Source organism: Rhinatrema bivittatum, chromosome 3 (assembly GCF_901001135.1).
Source record: "Rhinatrema bivittatum chromosome 3, aRhiBiv1.1, whole genome shotgun sequence".
NCBI classification, from domain to species: Eukaryota; Metazoa; Chordata; class Amphibia; order Gymnophiona; family Rhinatrematidae; genus Rhinatrema; species Rhinatrema bivittatum.
Window position 1 is genome coordinate 253,938,161 of NC_042617.1, and position 27,617 is coordinate 253,965,777.

General features: G+C 44.2%; 1 protein-coding gene across 1 annotated transcript in view; it reads left to right on the forward strand.

Annotated features, from left to right (window-relative positions):
- HNRNPLL (heterogeneous nuclear ribonucleoprotein L like) overlaps positions 1–27,617 on the forward strand; it is a 289,432-nt gene that overhangs the window by 204,237 nt on the left and 57,578 nt on the right. Inside the window, 1 exon segment of the mRNA XM_029596807.1 lies at positions 12,422–12,496. Within this exon segment, the coding sequence (XP_029452667.1) occupies positions 12,422–12,496 (75 nt within the window).

Here is a 27,617-nt window from a genome sequence, read left to right on the forward strand (position 1 = left end):
CCTCCTACTAAGGAAAATAAATTCCTAGATAGTATAGGTAGGAAAGTATACCAAGGAGCTATGCTGATTTCCAGAATAGCTTCTTATCAATTATATAAGACCCAATACAATAGGGTCATCCTGAAACAAATGCAGGAGTACTCAGATGCCTTGCCAGAGCAGTTCCAGCCACAGCTTCAGTCCCTAGTAAATAAAGGGTTTGAAGCTGGGAAGCATGAAATAAGAACAGCTTATGACATCTTTGATACTTCCACTAGACTTTCTGCTACGGCCATCTCTGCCAGACGCTGGGCTTGGCTTAAGTCATCTGACCTTCGCCCGGAAGTTCAGGACAGGCTCTCTGATTTGCCCTGTCTAGGGGATAATTTATTTGGTGAGCAAATTCAGCAAATTGTTGCTGAACTAAAGGATCATCATGAGACACTTAAACAGCTCTCATCTATTCCTTCTGACTTGCCTTCTAAACAACCATTTAAGAAGGACTCAAAAAAGTCATTCTTCCGTCCACGGAAGTATTATTCCCCACTAGCCAAGTCTAAGCCTGCGAGGCCTTACCATAGAACTCAGCCTCGCCAGTCTCGAAAACAAAAGCCCGCAGCAGCTCCACAACCTGGCCCTGCATCGGGTTTTTGACTTTCAATTAGAGAGCAGATGCCACATCCCTCTTCCAACCATACCAGTAGGAGGTCGGTTAGGCCATTTTCTACAAAAATGGCACCATATCACCACAGATCAATGGATGATAGCGATAATCACACAGGGTTACCACCTCAACTTCCTGTCTCTCCCTTCGGACTCCCCACCCCGGCAGGCGTGGAGACTCACCGATCACTCTGTTCTTCTAGAGCAGGAAGTATCCCTTCTCCTCCAGTCAAATGCTATAGAACCCGTTCCTCTCTCACAACAAGGACTAGGGTTCTACTCCAGGTACTTTCTGATCCCAAAAAAGTCAGGAGGACTTCGACCAATCCTGGACCTACGGGCCCTCAACAAGTACCTTTACAGAGAGAAGTTCAGGATGGTAACCTTAGGCTCGCTTCTCCCTCTGCTGCAAAGAGGGGACTGGCTTTGCTCTCTAGACCTAAAAGACGCCTACACTCACATTGCGATAACTCAATCTCATCGCAAATACCTCCGTTTTTTAGTAGGCCGAAATCACTACCAATACCGAGTGCTACCTTTCGGCCTGGCATCCGCACCACAGGTCTTCACCAAATGCCTCGTGGTGGTTGCAGCGTTCCTCAGGAAGAAAGGTGTCCACGTCTACCCCTACCTGGACGATTGGTTAATCAGGGCCCCAACCCAGCAAATCGCTCGGTCCTCCCTGACCCTGACAATTCAAACTCTACTTTCTCTAGGGTTTCTTGTCAATTACAAGAAATCCTATTTAGTCCCATCTCAAACCTTATCCTTCATTGGGGCAGACTTGGAAACCTTACAGGCCAAAGCCTTCCTTCCTCATCAACGAGTTCAAATCCTTGTGTCCCTAGCTTGCCAGTTGCAGTCTCAACGCACAGCAACAGCTCGCCAATTCCTCATTCTGCTGGGACACATGGCCTCCTCAGTTTATGTGACTCCCATGGCCCGCCTGTCCATGGGAGTCATGCAATGGACTCTGAGATTGCAATGGGCCCAAGCTGTTCAGCCTCTGTCCTCCATTGTTCGCATCACTGATGCACTCCGTCTGTCTCTTGCCTGGTGGACAAATCAATTCAACCTCCTACAGGGCTTGCCTTTTCTTCCACCAGACCCTCAGGTAATCCTCACCACCGACGCTTCCAACATCGGTTGGGGAGCCCATGTAAACAATTTACAAACTCAAGGGTTCTGGTCACCAGAGGAAGCCAAACACCAGATAAATTTCCTGGAACTGAGAGCAATCCGATATGCTCTCAGGACTTTTCAAGATTGGCTATCGAACCACACAATCTTAATTCAGACGGACAACCAGGTGGCCATGTGGTACATAAACAAGCAGGGAGGCACAGGCTCCTTCCTTCTGTCAGGAAGCTGCGCAGATTTGGGCAGAAGTCCTCTCCCACTCCATGTACCTCAGGGCCACCTACTTCCGGGAGCAGACAATGTATTGGCAGACCAGCTGAGCTGTGTCTTCCAACCACACGAGTGGTCACTCGATCCCTTGGTAGCGACCTCTCTGTTTCACAAATGGGGTTATCCCCATATAGACCTCTTTGCGTCCCCTCAGAACCACAAAGTGGACAATTACTGCTCTCTCATTCGGAGCCAGCACTCTCGGCCGAGGGATGCATTCTCCCTCACGTGGACAACCGGTCTGCTTTATGCATTCCCTCCACTTCCACTTCTGTCGAAGACTCTCGTGAAGCTACGTCAGGACAGGGGAACTATGATCCTGATAGCACCGCACTGGCCACGCCAAGTGTGGTTTCCCATACTTCAGGATCTCTCCATCCGCAGGCACATTCCTCTGGGAAAGGACCCGCATCTGATCACTCAAAACGAGGGATGCCTCCTCCATCCCAACCTCCAAGCCTTGTCCCTGACGGCATGGATGTTGAAAGGTTAGTCCTTCAGCCATTTAACCTTTCGGATTCAGTTTCTCGTGTCCTGATCGCTTCACGAAAGCCTTCCACAAGAAAATCTTATTCCTACAAATGGAAAAGGTATACATCATGGTGCACTTCTCAGTCCCTTGATCCCCTTTCCTGTCCAATTTCTAAATTCTTGGACTATCTCTGGCATCTATCAGAATCAGGTCTAAAGACCTTTTCCATTAGAATGCATGTCAGTGCGGTAGCCGCCTTCCATAAAGGTATTGGGGGTGTCCCTATTTCAGTACAACCCCTTGTAACATGCTTTCTTAAAGGCTTGCTCCATTTGAAGCCACCTTTACGCCCTCCGGCCCCATCTTGGGACCTTAATCTGGTTCTTGGTTGCCTTATGAAACTTCCTTTCGAACCTCTTCACTCCTGTGACCTAAAATATCTCACATGGAAAGTGTTATTCCTTTTGGCTATCACTTCAGCTCACAGGGTTAGTGAATTACAGGCCCTAGTTACCTATCCGCCTTACACTAAACTCCTGCAGGACCGGGCGGTACTCCACACTCATCCTAAATTCTTACCCAAGGTAGTTTCGGAGTTTCATATTAATCAATCCATTATTATACTACCTATCTTCTTTCCCAGGCCCCACTCCAACTCCGGGGAACAGACTCTGCATACCCTTGACTGTAAACGTGCTCTAGCTTTCTATCTAGACCGTACGGTTGCCAGCAGGAAGAGCACTCAATTATTTGTCTCTTTCCATCCTAACAAGTTAGGGCAACCTGTGGGTAAGCAGGCTCTTTCCTCCTGGTTGGCGGACTGCATCTCATTTTGCTATCAGCAAGCTGGCATTCCTTTCCAAGACCGTGTCAAAGCACACTCTGTGAGGGCCATGGCGACTTCAGTAGCACACCTTCGATCGGTGCCGCTTCCTGACATCTGCAAGGCTGCCACCTGGAGTTCCCTCCATACATTTGCAGCCCATTATTGCTTGGACAAAGCTGGAAGACAGGATTCCATCTTCGGCCAGTCTGTCTTGCGTAACCTTTTTCCAGCATGATGTACCAACACCGTTCCACCTCACGGTAGGGTGTGGATGTCCTCTACCAAATTTCACCCCAGTTGTTGTGCCTGTTGCACGCCATTGGATACATTTGGTGCATGTCCGGACATCCTCAGCTCGGTACTCACCCATTTGTGAGGACAACCATCCTGCTTGTCCTGTGAGAAAGCAAATGTTGCTTACCTGATGTAACAGGTGTTCTCACAGGACAGCAGGATGTTAGTCCTCACGAAACCCGCCCGCCATCCCACGGTGTTGGGTTCATTTTTATTTTATTTTCGGCACTGCCTGTAGCTTTGAAACAAGACTGAAGGGAGACCCCTGCTGGCTGCAGGGTTAGTGCCGTGCTGGGCATGCCCAGTAGGGGCCAGTCAAAGTTCCTGAAACTTTGACAGAAGTTTTCCGTGGTTGGGCTCCATCCTCGATGTCACCCATTTGTGAGGACTAACATCCTGCTGTCCTGTGAGAACACCTGTTACATCAGGTAAACAACATTTGCTTTTCATAATTCTGTGTTACGAGACTGGAGAGGGACCCCACATGGATGCGTGGATAGTGGCATGCTCAGCGTGCATTTTCTCCAAGGACAAGCGGGATGGTAGTCCTCACATATGGGTGACATCGGATGGAGCCCGGCACGGAAAACTTTGATTAAAGTTTCTAGAAACTTTGACAGGCACACTGAGCATGCCCAGCATGCTGCTTTCCATGTGGAGTCCCTCTTCAGTCTCTTTTCTGTGGAGCTGTAACCACAATTTCGGAGCTTGCGATTCTTTTTTGAGAAGTTTACTACTTTAAAGTGGCTTTTTGCCTTCCATGCGTCGCTTAGGGTCCCTCACCCTCCTTGGCCTGCAATCGTTAAGTTTCCCAGATCATCTCGATTGATCGCTGATGGTGTCCCCTTTTGGTGTCCGCTAACCATTGTCTGCGCGTCGCACTCTTTTTTTCCAGTAGCATCAACCAGCTTCTGCCGGTGCCCCCGGGCTATGTCCATCACAGATCCCCACGAGGTCTGTGTCCTCTGCCTGGGGGCTTCCCACCATGTCCGCGTCTGCGATCTATGTGCCCAGATGACCCCGAAGGGTTGTCGAGCCCAACTCGATAAAATGGAAAAACATTTCAGGTCCAAGCATTTGGGGATGTCCACCCCGCTTGGAAAGGAGCTCCTGGCTCCTACTCTGTCAGGTTCTCCTCCCCCTATCATGCCTGGTCCCGAGATCGGCGCAGGAGACCATCTGTTGTCCCTGTTCTCTCGTTCCCAGTCCGGTTCCTCAACGTCACCATCTGTATTGGGAAAGGACTGTGGAGCTCATCGAGAAAAATCTAAGAAGCATTGGCATCAGTCCTCTTCTTCCTCCAAACCAGACCTTGTGAAGGTATTGACCTCTGTGCCTCCCAGAAAGCGGTCAAGGTCGGAGGAGGCCTTTCCCTCTGACCCCACCGATGCCGCCAAGCAGCCTCCACTGGTACTGATGGAGGGCTTGGTTCCCCTTACACTGGGAGATGTTTCGATTCTGCTAGCTCCTCCTTTGGCCATGCTCTCCTCATCTGTCTTCGAGGAGGAGTTAGAGAGCCGCAGGCGGTTGGCAGTCAGCTGGGTCCTGCAGGGCCTTGCGCCTCCGGTTCCCCGGGTACAGCCTCCACCACAAAAGCCTGCTTCACCGGTGCTTGCGCCCTTGCTGGAGCAGCTAGTCATGCTCATCTGTATCTTGCTGACGCAGCCGACTCTGGTACCCCAAGCCCCCCCCCCCCTCCCCTGTGGCCCCTGGGTGCACTGATGTTACTGCCACCAGCCCCCATTCCGGTGATCGACTCCTCCGTGGAGGAAAGGCTATCAGGCTCGATGGCGGCCCGGAGACACATGGTGCCATCTCACCTGCCATCTGGATCAGTTTCACAGATTCCTTTGGTGCCCCCGTTCCCACCTACGCCATCGGACCCTGCGCCACACTCACGGCCTTGGGACCTCCTGGTGCCCTCAAGCAAGCAGCGCACGCCGATGGGCCATCGCCCCCCCCCCCCCTGCATCTCCGGAGGATCGCAATGAGGGGGAAGCTCTCTATGACCCCCTGAGAGAGGGAGGCTTCCATGTCATCCTCTGAGGAATCGGAAGATTTGCCTTCTGAGCCCTTGCCACTGGAGGAGCGATGGTGATTTCCCCTCAAAAATCTTTCCTTCGTGGGGTTTGTCAAGTCCATGGCTGTGTCTGTGCCTTTCCGATTGTTAACAGAACAGCACTCAAGGCACAAAATATTTGAGATCCTGCAATTCATGGAGGCCCTGAAGGAGATGATGGAGATGCCAGTCCATGACATTTTCAAGGAACTTGTGACCCGCCTATGGGAGCATCCCATCTCAGTGCCGCAGGTCAACAGAAAAACACGTGATGTACCTAGTCCAGCCGTCCACTGGGTTCGACAGTCGTCAGCTCCCCACACCGATCAGTGGTGGTGGAATCGACCCTAAAACAGGCTAAGAGGATTTGTACCCATGCCTCTGCTCCTCCAGGGCACAAGCATAAGGCTCTTGATGTGTTGGGACGTTACATGTTCCAGGGAGCCGTGCTCATTGCCCGTATAGCCTGTTACCAATTTTACATGGGACAATATTCCAGAACTTAAGGAAGCAGGCCCTGGAATTTAGTGAGAGTCTACCTCAACAATTCCAGGAAGATTGTCAGCTAGTACTTCTGACACCTAGCCTACCAGAAAGCCCCCATGGCCATATCCTAAATGACCTTTCTATAGGCCTCATAAATATTACCTGCCTGCACCGAGGTCCAGGGCTCAAAGGTGTGCCCCCAAGTTCTGGCAGAGACAGCCTAGACCACCTCGGGTGCCTGCAGACCCCTGCCATGGGGTTTTGACTGGCAGCTAGGGAGCATGATCCAGTCTTCCCCTCAAGACCCGGTCCTCCAGTTGGTTGTTTTCAGCTGTTTGCAGATCGTTGGACCCTCCATCACATCGGATCTCTGGGTCCTATCCATCGTTCGCCAGGGTTACCAACTGCATTTCCAGCAATTTCCACCCTGCTCCCCTCCTCCTCCTTGGTGGAGAATGGCAGGGGACATGCAGGTACTTTGAGTGGAGCTCTCCGCCCTTGTTTCCGCTCAGGCAGTTGAGCCCGTTCTGACAAGCCAACGGGGCAAAGGGTTCTTCTCCAGGTACTTTCTAATCCCCAAGAAGACGGGTGACCTCAGGTCCATTTTGGACCTGAGAGCTCTAAACCATTTCTTGATAAAGGAGAAGTTCAAAATGGTCTCGCTGGGTACCCTAATTTCCCTTCTTTGAGTAGGAGACTGGTTCTGCTCCTTCAATCTAAAAGATGCATACGACCATATCCGCATTTTTCAGGCGGATTGGCAGTACCTAAGATTCCTGGTCGATGGACAGCACTATCAGTATCATGTCCTCCCTTTTGGCCTCGCCTCTGTGCCCCGGGTTTTCACCAAGTGTCTGGCAGTTGTTGGGGTACATCTTCGAAGGCAGGGTATTCATGTTTTTCCCCTACCTCGACAATTGGCTTATCAAAGGCAACTCTCAGCAGGGGGTTCAGAGTGCCTTGTGCCTAACAGTCGACACCTTGGAGACCCTGGGATTCTTGATAACTATCCCAAGTCCCATCTCCAGCCATCCAGGCAGCTGAACTTCATTGGGGTGTGCCTGGACACTGTCCAGGTGAGGGCTTTCCTGCCTCAAGACAGGGCAGAGATCTTAGCGGCTCTTGCCCAGCACGTCTCTGGCTGCCCACATGTTTCCGCTCATCAATTTCTCCAACTACTGGGCCGCATGGTGGTGACGGTGCATGTCACCCTGTTTGCTCGGCTACTCATGCGAGGGGCACAATAGATGCTCCGCTCTCAGTGGTGTCAGGTGTTGCAGGATTTGCATGCTTGCATCCTGGTCACGACCAAGCTACGGCAATCCCTCCTGTGGTGGTCAATCCTCATGAACTTTGAGCAGGGTTGTCCTTTTTGGAGTGCACAGCCTCAGGCTACACTCATTACCGATGCTTCTCAGCCGGGATGGGGAGCGCATGTGCTGGGCCATCACACCCAAGGGTTGTGATCAGTTCAGGAGTCACGGCTCCAAATCAATCTCGTGGAGCTGCGAGTGATCCACTATGCCCTGCGGGTATTCCGAGAACTCCTCATGAACAAGATAGTTCTGGTTCAGACTGACAATCAGGTGGCCATGTGGTACCTGAACAAACAGGGAGGGACAGGGTCATTCCCTCTCTGCCAGGAGGTAGTCCAGGTTTAGTCGTGGGCCATCGAGAGCAGCATCATTCTCTGGGCGGTGTACCTTCCAGGTGTGGACAACATTTTGGCCGTCGCCTTGAGTTGGATGTTCCGGCCCTACGAATGGTCCCTCAGTCAGAAGGTGGCAAACTGCATCGTCCGCTGCTGGGGGACCCCAGACAGATCTGTTTGCCTCTGTGGAGAACAGGAAAGTGTCGCTTCTGCTCCCTCGGCAGATGGGGCAGGAGTTAGATAGTGGACCCCTTCTTGATCAACTGGGGCAAGGGGCTGCTGTATGTTACTCACCCCTTCTGCTCATAACCAGGACATTCCAGAAGTTACAGCAGGATCAGGGTTCCATGATTCTGATTGTTCCCTACTGGTCTCCCAGGTCTGGTACTTGACTCTTCGGTACATGGCTTCGTGCCCCCCAATATGACTGGGGATGACTCCAGACCCCATCACCCAGGACCAGGGCAGGCTCCACCATCCCAACTTGCAGGCCTTTGCCCTCGCAACCTGGATGTTGATCGGATCATGGTAGAGGCCCTCTGCCTGTCGGAAGGGGTATCTCGTGTCTTGGAATCCTGAACGCTTTTCACTAGAAAATCCTATTTATTTATTTATTTATTTAAAAACTTTTCTATACCATCGCAACAGTTTACATGTAGGCACATATATTAAGGTTGGTGAATTATCGTACATTCTAACAGGTGCCAAAAGGTTTGTTTGCAATATATCATAATACAAAAACAATTGATTTATTAGTAATGTGCATGACCAAGTGTATCTGTCAGGTACTATTTTCAGGTAAAAAAAATCATATTCTTTGTGTTGTATAATTACGTAGGTTGCATGTGTTGGTTCTCTTCTGCCTTTCCTGTATATTTTCTATTCTCCGTTCTCTTTAGAAAATGCTTGTTTGAAAAGCCATGTTTTTAAACTTTTCTTAAAGGTTTTGAGATCTCTTTGTAGTCTGATCTCTTGAGGCATAGTGTTCCTTTAAACGGGGCCTGCTAAAGATAGGGCCCTTTCTCTGACTTGTTAGTCTCGCTGTCTTTACTGAAGGAATGGTTGAGAGCTTTGTTTGCTGAACGAAGGTTTCTGTGTGGGACGTGCACTCGTAGTGCTGTGTTTAGCCAGTCCGATTTTTCATTATGTATTAGTTTATGTATGGTACATAAGGCTTTGTATTTTATTCTGTGTTCAATAGGTAGCCAATGCAATTCAGCTAGAGTTTGTTATATGGTCCCTCCTTTTTCCGGTTAGTATTCTAGCTGCTTTGTTTTGTAGTATTTGAAGTGGTCTTAGTGTTGTATTTGGGAGTCCTAATAAAAGAGCATTACAGTAGTCTGTGCTGGAGAAAACCTAAAGTGGAAGCAATTCGCTTTCTGGTGCAAGGGTCGCAGCCTAGACCACTTCTCTTGTTACCCTTCAGCACTTCTAGACTATCTGTTAACGCTCTCTGAGTCCAGTCTGCAGACCACCTCGGTGAGGGTTCATCTCAGTGCCATAGGAGCTTACCATCTGGGTTCAGATGATTCTGCAATTTCTTCCCATCCACTAGTGGGCAGATTCATGAGGGGCTTACTACAACTAAAGCCCCCTACTCGCCCTCCAACGGCTTCCTGGGATCGCAAAGTAGTCTCCTCACAACTCATGAAACCTACGTTTGAACCATTGCGCTCAAGTGACCTAAAGTACCTCTCCTGGAAGGTGATCTTCTTGGTTGCAGTTAATCAGCTCGCAGGATAGGAGAACTGCAAGCTCTGGTGTCGTACCCGCCTTATACGAAGTTTTATCATGCTACGGACACACCTGAAGTTCTTTCCCAAGGTGGTTTTGGAGTTCCATCTCAACCAGTCCATTGTGTTGCCTTTGTTCCTGAGACCTTATGCTCACCAAGGTGAGCGTGCCCTACACACATTGGATTGCAAGAGGGCGCTTGCCTTTTACTTGAAATGGACAGCGCCCCACCATGCCTCCTCTCAGGTTTTTGTCTCCTTTGACAGAAACCAATTAGGAGTCGCTATCTCCAAGCAAACTCTATCCCACTGGCTAGTGGATTGCATCACTTTCTGCTACACACAGGCAGGGTTGCAGCTTGATGGCCAGGTAAAAGCTCACTCTGTCCAGGCCATGTCTGTCTCTGTGGCTGACTTGCATGCTGTTCCCATTCATGAGATTTGCAGAGTGGTGACCTGGAGTTCCTGCCACACTTTCGCCTCGTTGCCTGGACAAGGATGGCTAGCAGGACAGTCATTTCGGTCGGTCCATTCTCTGTAATCTCTTCCAGCCATGAAAACCCAACTCTCCCTCCATGGGGCCCTGTCCTTGGGTGCAGGCCTGCTCCAGTGGTGGCTGCAGTTCCAGTTGTTGTGCATGTTGGCACCTATTCTCTGCAGCCCATGTTTGGAGAGGCCTGGAGCTACTTAATCACCCATGTGTGAGGACTACCATCCTAACTTGGAGAAAGCAGAGTTGCTTACCTGTAACAGGTGTTCTCCAAGGACAGCGGGATGTTAGTCCTCACAAAATCTGCCCACCACCCTGCAGAGGAGTTGATTTCTCGTGGTTTATTTTACTATCGTGAACTCCGTTATAAGACTGGAGGGATGATGTGTGGTTAGCGGCTTTCTAGAAACTTTGGCAAAAGTTTTCTGTGCCAGTCCCCATCCGATGATGTCACCCATGTATGAGGGCTAACATCCTGCTGTCCTATGAGTACACCTGTTACAGGTAAACAACTCTGCGCTCTCCCTTTCCTTTTCCCCCACCCCTGGCACCATCACCTTATATTCCTTCCTTCTTTCCTACCACCCACTCGCATTATCACCTTTCTTTTTTGAATTCCTCCACACCCTCTGGCATCATCACCTTCTTTGCCTTTTCCCCTGACATCACTTTCTCTTCCCTTCTCTCTCCTCCACACAGTCATAATCACTGTCCCTTTCTCTCCACTCTTCTGGCATCACCATTACCTTCCCTCTCCCTCTACCCATATGGCATCACCACCACCACTTCCTCTCCCTTTCTCCTAACATCACCTTGTTTCCTTCCCTCTCCCTTCTCCCACTGGCATTATCACCACTATTTTTCTTTCTTTCTCCACCCCCTGGCAGCATCATCACTTTCTCTGCCCTCTCCCCTGGCATCCTTACCACCTTCCCTCTATCCCCCGGCATCATACCGACTTTTCCCTCCACCCACCTGACATCACCATTTTCTCTTCCTCCCTCTTTCCTGGCACCATCTTCTTCCCTTTTCTCTCCTTCCACCCTTAGCATCACTATCTTCTCCCTCTAACCCCACTTTCTCTTCCCTTATCTCCACCCCTTTGGTACCATCATCATCTTAATGCCAGGAGGAAGAGATGATCACCTTCTTCCCTCCCCTCTCCTTCTACTCCTCCAGTATATCACCTTCCTCTTCCAGCCGCCCAGCCCCTCTAGCCCTTATCGTCCCTCTTTCCCATCCCCTACCATCATCCCCCCCCCCCCCCCCAAAGCCAGAAACAAGTGTGAGCAGCACTTACCTGCTGCTTCTTCCTCTACTGACTTGCCTCTTCGATAGTAACAAGTAAATGCATGAGGCCAGTGTGTCTTGCAAGAGAGAGCTAGCAGAGAGGAAAACAGCAGCAGATAGCGCTGCTCTGACACCCTCTGCTGGCAGGAGGACATCATGCAGGCCAGGAAGGGAGAAAAACGGAAGACTGCTGGAATCTTGTTTTTTTTTATATCCAGCTCTTCTCACAGCACACCTGCAAGTCAGTCATGGCGCACTGATTGGGAATCACTGGTATAAGCAACTTTGTACTGTGGACAACTACTTCAATGGCAGTGCAGTGATCTGTGGGTTCTGTTTGCAGATCTAATCAGTTTTCAGGCAATTCTGTCTGAGATTTTTTTTGGTCTTCCAGATCTTGCCCTAACCTCAACTCTTCCTCGCAACTTCTATTTCTTAATGTTTCTGACAGTTGAAATTTCAAGTAGGAAATGTTTCGAGAGCTTTTTATTGCCTTTCTCTACTTTGTAAGAGTGAATTATCTTCATTTTCAAATACTCGGACATCTGCTTAGGGGAGCCAATGGTTAAAAATAGAACAGGGTATGTGTTAAAACCACAAGATTGTCTTTACCTGAATAATAGAAAGCCTAATGAGTCAGATAGCATTTTGGACTTTAACTTTTAAAACATAGTAGTAATGAATCAATTGGAAGGGTATCCAAACTTTTTTACATGCCATATTTCTTTTTTATTTTCAATCTGTTAAAATCAGCAAATAGTAATTTTGCATTAAACATTGCAGAAAGATGTGTTTAAATTGTCAGATTGTTTAGATTCATTGAAACATACAACTTGACCGGGGTGCCTAAACCTTTGCACACAACTGAATGTGAAATCACTTCTTTGCCAAAAGAATAATGAAATAAGAAAAGTAGCTAGCTTATTTGCTGAAGAACATTCTCACAATATTTAGATTTGTAAAAGCCTATGACCTGTTTCTAACTGCAGTACCCTATTTATCAAGGAATAACTATCTGCCATGTCTACTGCTTAAAAGAATGCCTTTTCTTTGGCTTCAATGTTTTAGAACGAGGAAAAGGCCGACAGAGGCAAGCCATTTTGGGAGACCATCCTTCAGAAGCATATAGACATGATGGATATGGTAAGTTATTACATTAGTGACTAAATGTATATGTTAAGTGACTAGGAAATGTAATTGGTGCATTGTGATCATGAAATCATCATATTCAACTCTTGCAAAAGAAAAGGGATATGGAACTTGGGATTTGTTTTTCCATAATCTTATCTTACTGAGAAATAAGAACAGCCAATTTCTAGAGCTGCCTACAAACTTTGCACTCATTCTTCAACAACTCAAAGTTTCAGACAATATAAAGAGAGACGCATAACTTTGAGAGAGCAACTTGTGAAAAATATTGCTATAATTTTGTACTCTTGTGCTAAGACTATATGTGGGACCCTATGATGTGTACCACACGTTGGTTTTAATTCCATTTTGAAAGCTACACAAAATCCATGCTATAAAACCTTGTGTTCTGAAGAATTGCAGTGTAAAATGTGTGTTATCTCCACTTCTGTATCTTGCAGTATTTACCGCATCTGAGCCACTGAAACTGCTTATTTATCCAATTGTATCTGGTAACTATCTGATGCCAGCTACACAGACACCCTGACATTTTTTGTTTTCCATTGTGCAGTAGCCATGTGTGGAGATTGTAAGTGATCAGTTCACTAGAAAAAAAAATCAAACTGGAATCTGACTTCAAAATCAATTGGAGATGAAATTAATTTAGAACTATTGCAGTGATAAAGATATTTCTATTTTTATGTTTTATTAAAATAACCAAATGGAATTAGGGAACATGGCTTATAAAGAGAACAAGCTAGTTTCCTTGCTCTTTGTGTTAGTTGAATAATTTTGGTCTCTAAAGTATATTTTCTCCATGGATCGATCAGCAGGATGGAGTCAGTCCCACTTGTTGATAATGTCATCCAATGGCTCCAACAAGAGAATGTGCTGTAACTGCTAGAAGAAACTAGAAAGCCTTTTACACATTAATCGTTGAGTCAGGGATTTCTGGTTGGGACATAGGCAACAACTATAGAAGGGACCCTCCAGGGTGGCTGCTGAGGGATCCTGGCACCACAAATTGGGAAATACAACACCAGGGATATATTTTCACTCGTTCTCTCGAGTTATAGCACAATATACACAATGAGAAAATCTACTATACACTATAATCATATCATGCAAAACATATTTTTTATTATTAATATAAAAACATGATTCTCACTAGACAGAGTTAAAACTAATCACATTCACTCACTCCATACACACCATTAAAAGGTAAACATCAAGAAACAATGTGACACACTCGATATTTCAATGTATCATAGTATGTTGTTCTCACCCAACTTTTCTCTAATACACATTGAAGTATCCCCACAGTGCACCAGTGATTGTTTTCATAATACACCATCAATTTCTATATAATTTTTTAAAAAAAGTAACTTTATACATCCTTCTCTTCTTATTTTGTTCTGTGTGAGGATACGTCAGTCCTATTTCTTCACAAAGGGTTGTATAAATTTTTCATTCAACATCACACTATGTACTGAATCTGTCCCGTTTCTTCACAGGGACTGAATAATCTTCATTCTTCAACATACACTGTATCCTGAATCCATCCCCTTTCTCCACAGGGACTAGATTCACCTTCACTCTTCAACATGCACTATGTCCAACAAAGGCATCTTGTTTCACCCCCACCGGGGCCTCATCAGGGACTCATCAAAACACCAAATGTCATAATTTTCTGTGTCTGTCAAAAAAAACGTAATGTGCTTAATGTTCTCTCACCACCTATAACTAACTCCAATCATTAAATCATAGAAAGCTTTAAACAACCTACTAACCTTCACAAAACTCACTCCCATACAGGGTTATCAAGACTCAATCTCATGTAGAATCAACAGACAATTTAAACGTGACTCACATCCTTCAATTTACTGTTCCAATCTCTGAAATTCAAAAGACAAAATCTCAAAATTGAAGTTCAACAACACTGCATTGCAGTATCTGAAAACAGGCAGCTAAAAATGGACAGCTAAAAAATAGAAAATAGCCCAAAGCTTAAACAAACCAACTCCCAATATCCTACCTTCACCGGGTATATCTCCCTCTTCCAAGACAACGGAAGTCACATGTCAGACAAACGTAAAGGAAGTAACTTCATCTCTTCCAGCTTATATACCATGGGCTCAGTGCTTAATGAATAACACCTGTAAAATCTTCAACCTGTGTGCAAAAATGCCTCCCATTCAATCGGACCATTGAGTCCACCCGGGGCCACGTACCCCATTTAAAAATAAAGCGCTGTTCAAGTCTCTTAAGTGCTGCTGACAGATCACCTCCATTTGGTAAATATAATTTAGTTAACACAAAGAATTTTATATCTATCATATGGGATTGTTCCACCCAATGTTCAACCAGGGGTGCGTTGGTTTTCAAAGATTTAATACGGCTTCTATGATCCGAGAACGAATCATTCTGCACGTTTGGCCAATATAAATCAAGCCACATGGGCATAATATTGCATATACAACCCCTCTCGAGTCACATGAGAAGGTACCAGACAATCGGTATGGATATTTTAAACTAGAGTGATAAAATTCTTGTATTACCAAAACATGTTTACATACAGAACATGTACCACAGGTGATTTGGCCACACACTTACTCCACCCATTCCTTCGGCTTGTGATGTTTCAAATATCCCCCCAAATTCTGTCTTTTTTAATGGCAAGGATGGGGTTTTCACCAAACGTGGGGTTAGATGTTAACATCTGCCAATGTCTCAAAATGCTATCTTTAATTTCCTTAGTCCTAGATGAACATGGAATGGTACATACAATTCTTGCAGGGGTTTGTTTTTCATATTGTACAAGGAGATTATCCCTGTTTGCATATAAAGCTCTTTTATATGCTTTCTTAACAATAGATGGCTTATAACCCCGAGCAATGAACCGATCTCTTAGTTTCTGGGACTGCATTTTATATTCATCAACTGATGTACATAGTCTTCTATATCGAAGAAATTGGCCAATGGGGATATTTTCTCGTAACTGCTTCGGATGAAAGCTGTTAAAGTGGAGTAAGGTGTTCCTGTCAGTGGTCTTCCGGTACACAGTAGTTACTAATTTGTGATTTTGTACATACACAATCATGTCCAAAAAGGTAACAGATTTCCTGTTGCAAGTATAGGTGAATTTCAAATTAGGATCTCCCAAATTCAATTTATCCAAAAACAATTGTAGAACCTCCATAGACCCTTGCCATATAAAAATATATCGTCGATAAAACGTTTCCAAGTAACGATATAAGGAGACCAATCAGATCTATAGATCATTTTATCTTCAAAAGAGGACACGTATAAGCAAGCTGTACTTGGTGCTACCGGGGATCTATAGATCTGATTGGTCTCCTTATATCGTTACTTGGAAACGTTTTATCGACGATGTATTTTTTATATGGCAAGGGTCTATGGAGGTTCCACAATTGTTTTTGGATAAATTGAATTTGGGAGATCCTAATTTGAAATTCACCTATACTTGCAACAGGAAATCTGTTACCTTTTTGGACATGATTGTGTATGTACAAAATCACAAATTAGTAACTACTATGTACCGGAAGACCACTGACAGGAACACCTTACTCCACTTTAACAGCTTTCATCCGAAGCAGTTACGAGAAAATATCCCCATTGGCCAATTTCTTCGATATAGAAGACTGTACATCAGTTGATGAATATAAAATGCAGTCCCAGAAACTAAGAGATCGGTTCATTGCTTGGGGTTATAAGCCATCTATTGTTAAGAAAGCATATAAAAGAGCTTTATATGCAAACAGGGATAATCTCCTTGTACAATATGAAAAACAAACCCCTGCAAGAATTGTATGTACCATTCCATATTCATCTAGGACTAAGGAAATTAAAGATAGCATTTTGAGACATTGGCAGATGTTAACATCTAACCCCACGTTTGGTGAAAACCCCATCCTTGCCATTAAAAAAAAAGACAGAATTTGGGGGGAAATTTGAAACATCACAAGCCGAAGGAATGGGTGGAGCAAGTGTGTGGCCAAATCACCTGTGGTACATGTTCTGTATGTAAACATGTTTTGGTAATACAAGAATTTTATCACTCTAGTTTAAAATATCCATACCGATTGTCGGGTACCTTCTCATGTGACTCGAGAGGGGTTGTGTTTGCAATATTATGCCCATGTGGCTTGATTTATATTGGCCAAACGTGCAGAATGATTCGTTCTCGGATCATAGAATGTAGAAGCCGTATTAAATCTTTGAAAACCAACGCACCCCTGGTTGAACATTGGGTGGAACAATCCCATACGATAGATGATATAAAATTCTTTGTGTTAACTAAATTATATTTACCAAATGGAGGTGATCTGTCAGCAGCACTTAAGAGACTTGAACAGCGCTTTATTTTTAAATGGGGTACGGTGGCCCCGGGTGGACTCAATGGTCCGATTGAATGGGAGGCATTTTTGCACACAGGTTGAAGATTTTACAGGTGTTATTCATTAAGCATTGAGCCCATGGTATATAAGCTGGAAGAGATGAAGTTACTTCCTTTACGTTTGTCTGACATGTGACTTCCATTGTCTTGGAAGAGGGAGATATACCCGGTGAAGGTAGGATATTGGGAGTTTTGGTCTATTTTCTAGCTGCCTGTTTTCAGATACTGCGATGCAGTGTTGTTGAACTTCAATTTTGAGATTTTGTCTTTTGAATTTCAGAGATTGGAACAGTAAATTGAAGGATGTGAGTCACGTTTAAATTGTCTGTTGATTCTACATGAGATTGAGTCTTGATAACCCTGCCTGGGAGTGAATTTTGTGAAGGTTAGTAGGTTGTTTAAAGCTTTCTAAGATTTAATGATTGGAGTTAGTTATAGGTGGTGAGAGAACATTAAGCACATTACGTTTTTTTGACAGACATAGAAAATTATGACATTTGGTGTTTTGATGAGACCCTGATGAAGCCCCGGTGGGGAGGAAACAAGGTGCCTTTGTTGGACATAGCGCATGTTGAAGAGTGAAGGCGAATCTAGTCCCTGTGGAGAAACGGGATGGATTCAGGATACAGTGTATGTTGAAGAATGAAGGTTATTCAGTCCCTGTGAAGAAACGGGACGGATTCAGTACATAGTGTGATATTGAATGAAAAATTTATACAATCCTTTGTGAAGAAATAGGACTGACGTATCCCCCACACAGAACAAAATAAGAAGAGAAGGATGTATAAAGTTACATTTTTTTGAAAAATTATATAGAACTTGATGGTGTATTGTGAAAAAACATCACTGGTGCACTGTGGGGATACTTCAATGTGTATTAGAGAAAAGTTGGGTGAGAACAACATACTATGATACATTGAAATATCGAGTGTGTCACATTGTTTCTTGATGTTTACCTTTTAATGGTGTGTATGGAGTGAGTGAATGTGATTAGTTAGTTTTAACTCTGTCTAGTGAGAATCATGTTTTTATATTAATAATAAAAAATGTTTTGCATGATATGATTATAGTGTATAGTAGGTTCTCTCATTGTGTATATTGTACCACAAATTGGGAGCCAGGTTCAGAGAATTGTACAAGGCAAGTCTATTAATCATTATACCTTAATCAGTAAGCAAATAGTCTAACCAAAGTTGAAATCAGATAAGCAAGGTCAGGAACCAAGGTCAGATAAGCAAGGAGTCGAAACACTCAAAGGAAATAAAAGTAAGAACAACAAGGGCGACACATACAGAGCCATGATAACAATGACCTAGTGAGGAGCACAGGGAAGCAATACCCTGTCCTGACTGGCTGCCACTGGGTTAGTCAGAGCCTAGCACCTGACATGTAACACAGCTAGCAGTATGTTAGCTGGAAGGCAATTCCCAGAAGACCAAATAGGTTCTCCTGGAAAGTTAGGGGTCTGGGGTACCAGTTTAAGGCCAGCCTATGCTTAATAGATTGGCAGGGCACATTACCCCTTAGTCTTTTGTGTATTATGATGGTCTTCGCTTTCAATTTTTCATTCTCAGATCTCCCTTAGAATTAGATTTTTTCCTTGCAGGTTTGCAATTTACAGGTCCATGGGGAAAACATTTTCAAAATTTTGACATTTAACTTGGCAAACAGTCTTCTCTATTATGGCTGACTAGGAAGCCACAGGTTTTCCCAAATGTAACAGGAAAATTTATCCTCCTGCCCTTCGCAAAAATGTATTCATTGCCTGGGAATTGATCATGATATTAAAAATTGCTTAATTTGCTCTAATCTAAAACTACAAAGACTTAGTCGGAAAAATGTCTTGGAGTCCATCATAGCACCAGTACGGACATTGAAGCCATCAATGTCAAAGTCCTTGCCTTTGTCTACCAAATCTTCGACATCAAAGGTGGCAATTTCCTATTTGCAGTCTAGTATCAGGCCAAGCATTTCAGCATCCAGACACAATTACTCTCTGCATACTCCCCTGGATAAGGAAGCAAGGTTGAGTGCAAGGGTAAGAATTCTTGACATTGAGCATCAAACTGCTATGTTGAAGCTTGTGCATCAAGTCGAGGGCTAAGACTATCAAAAACATTGAGAAGGTCTGGTCTCCTGTTGGAGACTTTTGGCAAAAGTGATCACAACATGATCAAATTTGACTTAACTAGAGGGAGGACACTAAAGAAATCTACTGCAACAGCATCTAACTTTTAAAAAGGTAACTGGTAAAATGAGGAAAATGGTTAGGAAAAAAGCTCAGAGTAGCAGTAAAGATTAAGAGTTTGGGGCAGGCATGGACATGGTTTAAAAGTACCATCTTAGAAGCCCACACCAGATGTATTCCACGCATTAGAAAAGGTGGAAGGAAGACTAAACGACTACAGGCATGGTTTAAAGGTGAGATGAAAGAGGCTATAATGGCTAGAAGAACATCTTTCAAGAAATGGAAAAGGGATCTGAATGAAGAAAATAGGAAACTGCATAATGGCAAGTTAGAGGCAAAGCATTAATAAGGAAGGCAAAGAGAATTTGGAAAAAAAAATTTGCTGTGGAAGCAAAAAGTCAAGATAAAGACTTTTTTACAGGTACAATTTGAAGTAAAAAAAAAAAAGCTTGCAAGGGAGCTAGTTTGGGCACTTCGGGATGATATAAAACCATAGCAGAGAGACTAAATGAATTATTTGCTTTGGGCTTCACTGAGGAAAATGCGAGACCCATGCCAGAAATTATATTTCAAGGTGAAAATTCAGAGGAACTTTTATAAATCTCAGTGAATCTGGAAGATGTACTAGATCAAATTGACAGACTAAAGAGTAGCAAATCACCTGGACCAGATGATATACATATCAGAGTGCTGAAAAAATGAAAAAAGAAATTGTGAACCTATTAGTAACTTAACTATCATTAAAATCATCTATGATACCTGAAGACTGGACGGTTGCCAATGCTAGTTTTTAAAAAGGGATCAAGGGGTGATCCAGGAACTACAGACCAGTAAACCTGACATCTGTGCCAGGCAAAATGGTAGAAATCATCATAAACAAAATTGCTGAACATATAGATAGGCATAGTTTAATGGTACAAAGCCAACATGGATTTAGCCAAGGGAAGTCTTTGCTCACCAGTTTATTTTTTGAGGGTGTAAATAAACGTGGATAAAGGTGAGCCACTTGATATAGTGTATATGGGTTTCCAGAAAGCATTTGACAAAAAGCCTGTGAGACTTTTTAGGAAATTAAAAAGTCATGGGATAGGGGGCAGTGTCTTACTGTACATTGCGAACTGGGTTAAAAGATAGAAAACAGAGTAGGGCTAAATGGTAAATTTTCCCAGTGGAGGGACGGTGAATAGTGGTGTGTCCCAGGGATCCGTTCTAAGACCATTGCTTTTTAATATATTTATAAATGACCTGGAAATGGGAATGAGTGAGGTGATCAAATTTGTCTGAGACAAAATTATTCATAGTTGTTAAATCATAAGAGGATTGTGAGAAATTGCAGGAGTACCTTGCAATACTGAAAGACTGGGCATGCAAATGAAATTTAATGTGGGCAAGTACAAAGTGATACACTTAAGGAAGAATAACCCAAATTATAGCTACACAATAGATGTCATTATTATGTTGAAATTTTCTACTTCATGTGCAGCAACAACCAAAAAGCCAATAGAATGCTAAGAATTATTAGGAAAGGAATAGAGAATAACAGAGAATATCATAATTCCTTTGTATTGCTCCATGGTGCAACCTTATCTTGAGTATTGTGTGCAGTTCTGGTCATTATATTTGGGGAAAAAAAAATAGTATACTTACAAAATGTTTCAAGAAGGGCAACCAAAATTTATTTATTTATTTATTTATAACTTTTCTATACCGAAGTTCAAATAAGAGTTAATTATCACTCCGGTTTACATTGCAACCATAAACAGTGACAAAGTTGTCTTACATAGAACAGGGGGAGAGAAAAACTTGGATACAGCTTAAGCATGGGGAGTAACGTGGCAAAACTGGTAAGAACTGATAAGAGTTGGCTTTTTGGGGTAACAAGGTATTCCGAGGGAGGGGGTAGGAATGAGGGATTGTAAGGGGGTTGGAAGGGGGGTTGGAAGGTGGGGGGGAGGGTAGCTGAGGGTTACCATAGATTTAATGAAACTAATATACATATATTAAATAGCTTAGGCAGCGGAAGAAAAAGTGCTTAGGCATCTGAGCTTAGGAAGAGAAGGTCCGTGGAGGATGAGGCAAGGACGAGTGTTATGGGATAAAGGGGATGAAACAGTTCCCCTATGAGGAAAGGCTAAACAAGTTAAGACTCTTCACCTTGGAGAAGAGACTGCTGAGGGGAGTGGCATGAGACGAACATAAGAATATGCCATACTGGGTCAGACCAAGGGTCCATCAAGCCCAGCATCCTGTTTCCAACATTGGCCAATCCAGGCCATAAGAACCTGGCAAGAACCCAAAAACTAAGTCTATTTCATGTTACCATTGCTAATGGCAGTGGTTATTCTCTAAGTGAACTTAATAGCAGGTAATGGACTTCTCCTCCAAGAACTTATCCAATCCCTTTTTAAACACACCTATACTAACTGCACGAACCACATCCTCTGGCAAAAAATTCCAGAGTTTAATTGTGCGTTGAGTGAAAAAGAACTTTCTCCGATTAGTTTTAAATGTGTCACACGCTAATTTCATGAAGTAGAGAAGGCCGACCAAAATTATAAGGGGAATGGAACAGCTCCCCTATGAGAGAAGACTAAAGAGGTTAGGACTTTTCAGCTTGGAGAAGAGAAGGCTGAGGGGGGATATGATAGAGATGTTTAAAATCATGAGAGGTCTAGAACGGGTAGATGTGAATCTGTTTACTCTTTTAGATAGTAGAAAGACTAGGGGGCACTCCATGAAGTTAGCATGGGATGGATTTCAATTTTTGAATGAAGATCTTTTGGCTAAAATAACTTCTTTCACCTCTCCTTTTAACCATGCCGGTAATCGTTTTGCCTTCTTTCCAACTTTCTTAATGTGTGGAATACATTTGGACTGTGCTTCTAGGATGGTATTTTTTAACAATGACCATGCCTCTTGCACACTTTTTACTTTTGTAGCTGCTTCTTTCAGTTTTTTCTTAACAATTTTTCTCATTTTGTCAAAGTTTCCCTTTTGAAAGTTTAGCACGAGAGCCGTGGATTGGCTTACTGTACCCCCCTTACAGTCATTAATTCAAATTTGATCATATGATCACTATTGCCAAGCGGCCCCACCACCGTTATCTCTCTCACCAAATCCTGTGCTCCACTGAGAATTAGATCTAAAATTGCTCCCTTTCTCGTCTGTTCCTGAACCAATTGCTCCATAAAGCTATCATTTATTCCATCTAGGAACTTTATCTCTCTAGCGTGTTCCGAAGGCTCATCTATATACCTCTCTGTCTGCCTCAGCTCCTCCAGGTCTGCCACTCTAGCCTCCAGAGATCGGACTCTTTCTCTGAGAGCCAGGAGCTCTTGCATCACATGCACATGTACAACTTCTCACCGGCGGGTAAAAAAAATCATACATGTGACACTCGATGCAAAAGACTGGGAAGCCCCCCTCTTGCTGCTGGGCTGCTGCCTTCATCTCAGTTTTGTTCAGTTCCTAGTTAAGTTTTAGGTTGCTATGGGAGTAGGAATGAATCTAATTAACGTCCTTTAAATGTATTAGTGAATTCACTATATGTCTGGTAGTGGCCTACAAGGGACTGATCAAACTCCTCAAAGTTGTTTGTTTTTTTTTTTTTGTTTTGTTTTTTTGTGAAAGTGGCACCTGTCTATAAATTAAAGGATGAGCTAGGGGGGTGGGTGGGTGAGAGGTTGGGAGGGTTGGGAAATACAAACAGTCTAACTTCAGTTAGTCAGCCAGAGTGACTCACTGCTCTCTTGATTAACAAATGTTGGTACCTAATCAAACCAAATCACACTACCTCAACACCTTTCCAAGGTGATTAACTGAACTGAACTTTTCAACCTTTTTATTTAGGTATACACTGCTCCTAGCTTCTGGCTACTATTTTGTTTTTAATACAAACACTCAGTTCTGCTTACTAGCTGCCTTACAGACTGACTATTTAAAAATACAAACAGTCTTAACTTGTTTATTCGCTGCCTCACTACTATTAAAAGGACAAACACACTAGTGTATTTCAGCCTTCAGTTCTTTTTATGAATGGATCTGTATTTTCCCAATTTAAGGCGAATGTTACCACAGAAATTCCCTGGAGTGACCACTTTCTTATATCCTTTTCTCTTCCTCATTAGACCATTACTTACCACTGTCACAGATCAAGTGATGATTAAAAAACGTGGCTTTATTAATCCCCCTGAGTTGGCTGCAGAACTTTTACCAACATTAGATCTTTATTCTGGTGACACTTCTAGTGATCTGTTAGATCTGTGGGATACCTCTTTGAGTATCACTTTGGATAAAGTAGCACCATTGAAAACATTTAAAAATAAAAAAGCTAAAACAGCCCCATGGTTCAATAACATGCTGCAACAACAAAAGAAAGAAATGAGAAAATGTGAAAGGAAGTGGCGACTGCATTTAGCCCACGCGAGTATGTCCAATTATAAACTTTGTCTTTTAAATTATCAAGAACCCGTTACAGCTGCAAAGAAAGCATACATTTACTCTAAATTAGCTATGTCATTTAACAACCTGAGAGCTTTTTCATTCTGTTAAACAGGTTATTAAACCAGTTGTCACGTCCTACTTCACCAATTACGTCTCCGGAGCAGAATATGGCGCACACATTCATAACATTTTAATAAAAAGATGATTATAGTCAAATACTCTTTAGACCTTTAACAGTGTTGTACCTGATGAATTTTTCTCTGATGGGACAATGTAAGAACAATTTGATACTGTTGGTGAATCTGATATTCAAATTATTACAAAGATGAATTCTACTAGTCTTCTTACTCTGCGTTCTATGGTTTTACTGAGATCACTCAAAGTTGAGACAGCTGACTTCATTGCAAAGTTTGTAAACTCTTCTCAAGTATATTCTTCCAGATTCCTTAAAGCAGCTTCAGTCAGCCCAATTCTTTAAAAAGCTTCTGTGGATCAGACTATATTGGCAAACTATTGCCCCATTTCAACACTATCATACATGGCTAAAATTAAAATGTAGTGCTACACCAGTTCACAACTTTTCTTGACTCCAATCACACTCTAGATCAATACCAATTTGGATTTCAGAAATACCATAACACCAAAATATTACTCCTTTCTAGTTTCGACACTAGGCATGGTTTTGATCAGGGAATTCCCTTTGTTCTTATTCTGCTTTATATTTCTGCTGCATTTGACACCATTGAACACTCGATTCTTCTTTCAAGGTTGCAGCCTCTTGGGGTGATGGATTCTGTTTTCTCATGGTTTAAGTCCTACCTCACGAACAGAGTGCAACAGGTCAAGGTTGGTTCTGAGACATCCTCTTGGATCCCATTTAACTCTGGTGTACCCCAAGGCTCTGCTGTATTGGTAGCTCTTTTCATCATCTCTTTGACTCCATTATGCCTTCTCCTCAGCCTTGGGGGAAAACTGCTTTATGCGGACAACATTCAATTTTTTTTCCCATTTAAGGCATCTTGGACCCTTACAGAGGAATTTCTTTCCCTGCCTCTCCACAATCCATGAGTGGCTTAATCAGAATAAAATGGCTCTTAATATTGCAGAAAACAAAATTGAGAAAGATTCATGATTTACTTCCTCCTTATATACTCCTTTAAAAAAATTGATTTCAGAAATCAAAATATTGCCATATCAAAAACTGCTCATAATCTTGGTATCTTGATAGATCCTTCACTGTCAATGCAGGATCATATCAAGTCTCTGATACACACTTCAGAACAGAGAGTTCATGAGGTGCTAAATAAACTTAAAGTAGATAAGGCAATGGAGCTGGATGGGATACATCCGAGGATACCAAGGGAGCTTTAGAGATGTCTTGGCAGCTACGCTGATTGACCTTTTCAATGCTTCCTTAGAGTCTGGAGTAGTTCCGGAGGACTGGAAAAGGGCGGATGTGGTTCTTGTTCATAAAAGTGGAAGTAAGGAGGTGGGAACCACAGGCCAGTTAGTCTGACCTCTGTGGTGTGCAAACTAATGGAATCGCTACTAAAACAGAAGAGTGCAATTTTTGGAATCCAATGGATTGCAAGATCCGAGACAGCATGGTTTTACCAGCGGTAAATCTTGTCAGATGAATTTGATCAATTTCTTTGGGTAACCAGAGAGTTGGATCAAGGGAGGGCAGTAGACAGTGTTCTTGGATTTCAGTAAGGCCTTTGACACGGTTCTGCACACAAGGTTTATAAATAAATTGAGCACCCTTAGTATGGATCTTAGTGACTGACTGGGTTACAAACTAGCTGATTGAGAGGTGACAGAGGGTGGTGGTAAATGACATTTTCTCTGAGGGGAGGGAGTTTAGTGGTGTGCCTCAGGGAACAGTCCTTGGACCGGTTCTTTTGAACATTTTTGTGAGTGACATAACTAAAGGATTGTCGGGAAAGATTTGTCTTTTTGCTGATGGTACCAAAATCTCTAACAGGGTGGACAGCCAGGGAGGAGGGATCTAATAAAGTTCGAGGAATGGTCTAAAGTCTGGCAACTAAGATTTAATGCTAAAAAGTGCAGAGTAATGCAGTTAGGATGCAAAAAAACCAAGGGAAAGATATAGTATTAGGAAGAGCAGGATCTGGGGGTAATTGTATATGATGATCTTAAAGTGGCCAAACAGGTGAATAAAGTGAGGTAAAAGCCAGAAAGATGCTTTGCTGCATAGGGAGAGGAATGGTCAACAGAAAAAGGGAAGCCCTTTATAGGTTTCTAGTGAGATCAAACTTGGAAAACTGTGTACGTTTCTGGAGACCACACCCTCATCTAAGTCACACATGCAGACCATAGATATTCTCTCACCAAATACAGAATAAACTGATCAAAAAGTATAAACAAGGAGGTAGGAGGCGAAAGCAACCTTTATTGCCTGATTACAGTTTGCCCGGGGGTAAGCGGTGGCTTGCCCCAACGGAACTTTAACATCTCTGCTGTTTTGCTGTTTGCTGGACGAGGGGCGCTTCCTGCTTCCGGGAGGAGGCGGGACCCGGACTCTTACCTATAAATTGTAGTTTGCAGCTGAGCTCCACCGAGGTAGGAGGCGAAAGCAACCTTTATTGCCTGATTACAGTTTGCCCGGGGGTAAGCGGTGGCTTGCCCCAACGGAACTTTAACATCTCTGCTGTTTTGCTGTTTGCTGGACGAGGGGCGCTTCCTGCTTCCGGGAGGAGGCGGGACCCGGACTCTTACCTATAAATTGTAGTTTGCAGCTGAGCTCCACCGAGGTAGGAGGCGAAAGCAACCTTTATTGCCTGATTACAGTTTGCCCGGGGGTAAGCGGTGGCTTGCCCCAACGGAACTTTAACATCTCTGCTGTTTTGCTGTTTGCTGGACGAGGGGCGCTTCCTGCTTCCGGGAGGAGGCGGGACCCGGACTCTTACCTATAAATTGTAGTTTGCAGCTGAGCTCCACCGAGGTAGGAGGCGAAAGCAACCTTTATTGCCTGATTACAGTTTGCCCGGGGGTAAGCGGTGGCTTGCCCCAACGGAACTTTAACATCTCTGTTGTTTTGCTGTTTGCTGGACGAGGGGCGCTTCCTGCTTCCGGGAGGAGGCGGGACCCGGACTCTTACCTATAAATTGTAGTTTGCAGCTGAGCTCCACCGAGGTAGGAGGCGAAAGCAACCTTTATTGCCTGATTACAGTTTGCCCGGGGGTAAGCGGTGGCTTGCCCCAACGGAACTTTAACATCTCTGCTGTTTTGCTGTTTGCTGGACGAGGGGCGCTTCCTGCTTCCGGGAGGAGGCGGGACCCGGACTCTTACCTATAAATTGTAGTTTGCAGCTGAGCTCCACCGAGGTAGGAGGCGAAAGCAACCTTTATTGCCTGATTACAGTTTGCCCGGGGGTAAGCGGTGGCTTGCCCCAACGGAACTTTAACATCTCTGCTGTTTTGCTGTTTGCTGGACGAGGGGCGCTTCCTGCTTCCGGGAGGAGGCGGGACCCGGACTCTTACCTATAAATTGTAGTTTGCAGCTGAGCTCCACCGAGGTAGGAGGCGAAAGCAACCTTTATTGCCTGATTACAGTTTGCCCGGGGGTAAGCGGTGCCTTGCCCCAACGGAACTTTAACATCTCTGCTGTTTTGCTGTTTGCTGGACGAGGGGCGCTTCCTGCTTCCGGGAGGAGGCGGGACCCGGACTCTTACCTATAAATATCTACTTACCAGCGGCGCGCAGCAAAGCCGGCGCGCTGCTAAAGCCGCGCGCGCTCAAGGGGCGCGCGAAGTAAGGCTTTGCCGGGCTTCGCCGGAGTCGCCGGATTGCTGGACATTGCCCTAAGATTTGCTAAGTATTGAAGTTTGCAGAATACTCCTATCTTCAAGAAGTGTTTATCCGTTAGTTATATATATATTTATGCACTTTCCAGTACGTATTCTGCTCAAGTGATTGTCATCTTACCTTCGACATGCCACACACTAAAAGGAAGGCCAAGTCACGGCCTTCCAGTGATGTGGTTAATATAGAGGGAGGGCAGAAAACAGTACTGGAATGGTTAGATCCCCAAATTCTCTCATGTGGGCTGGCCGCTGAAGGAGAGTC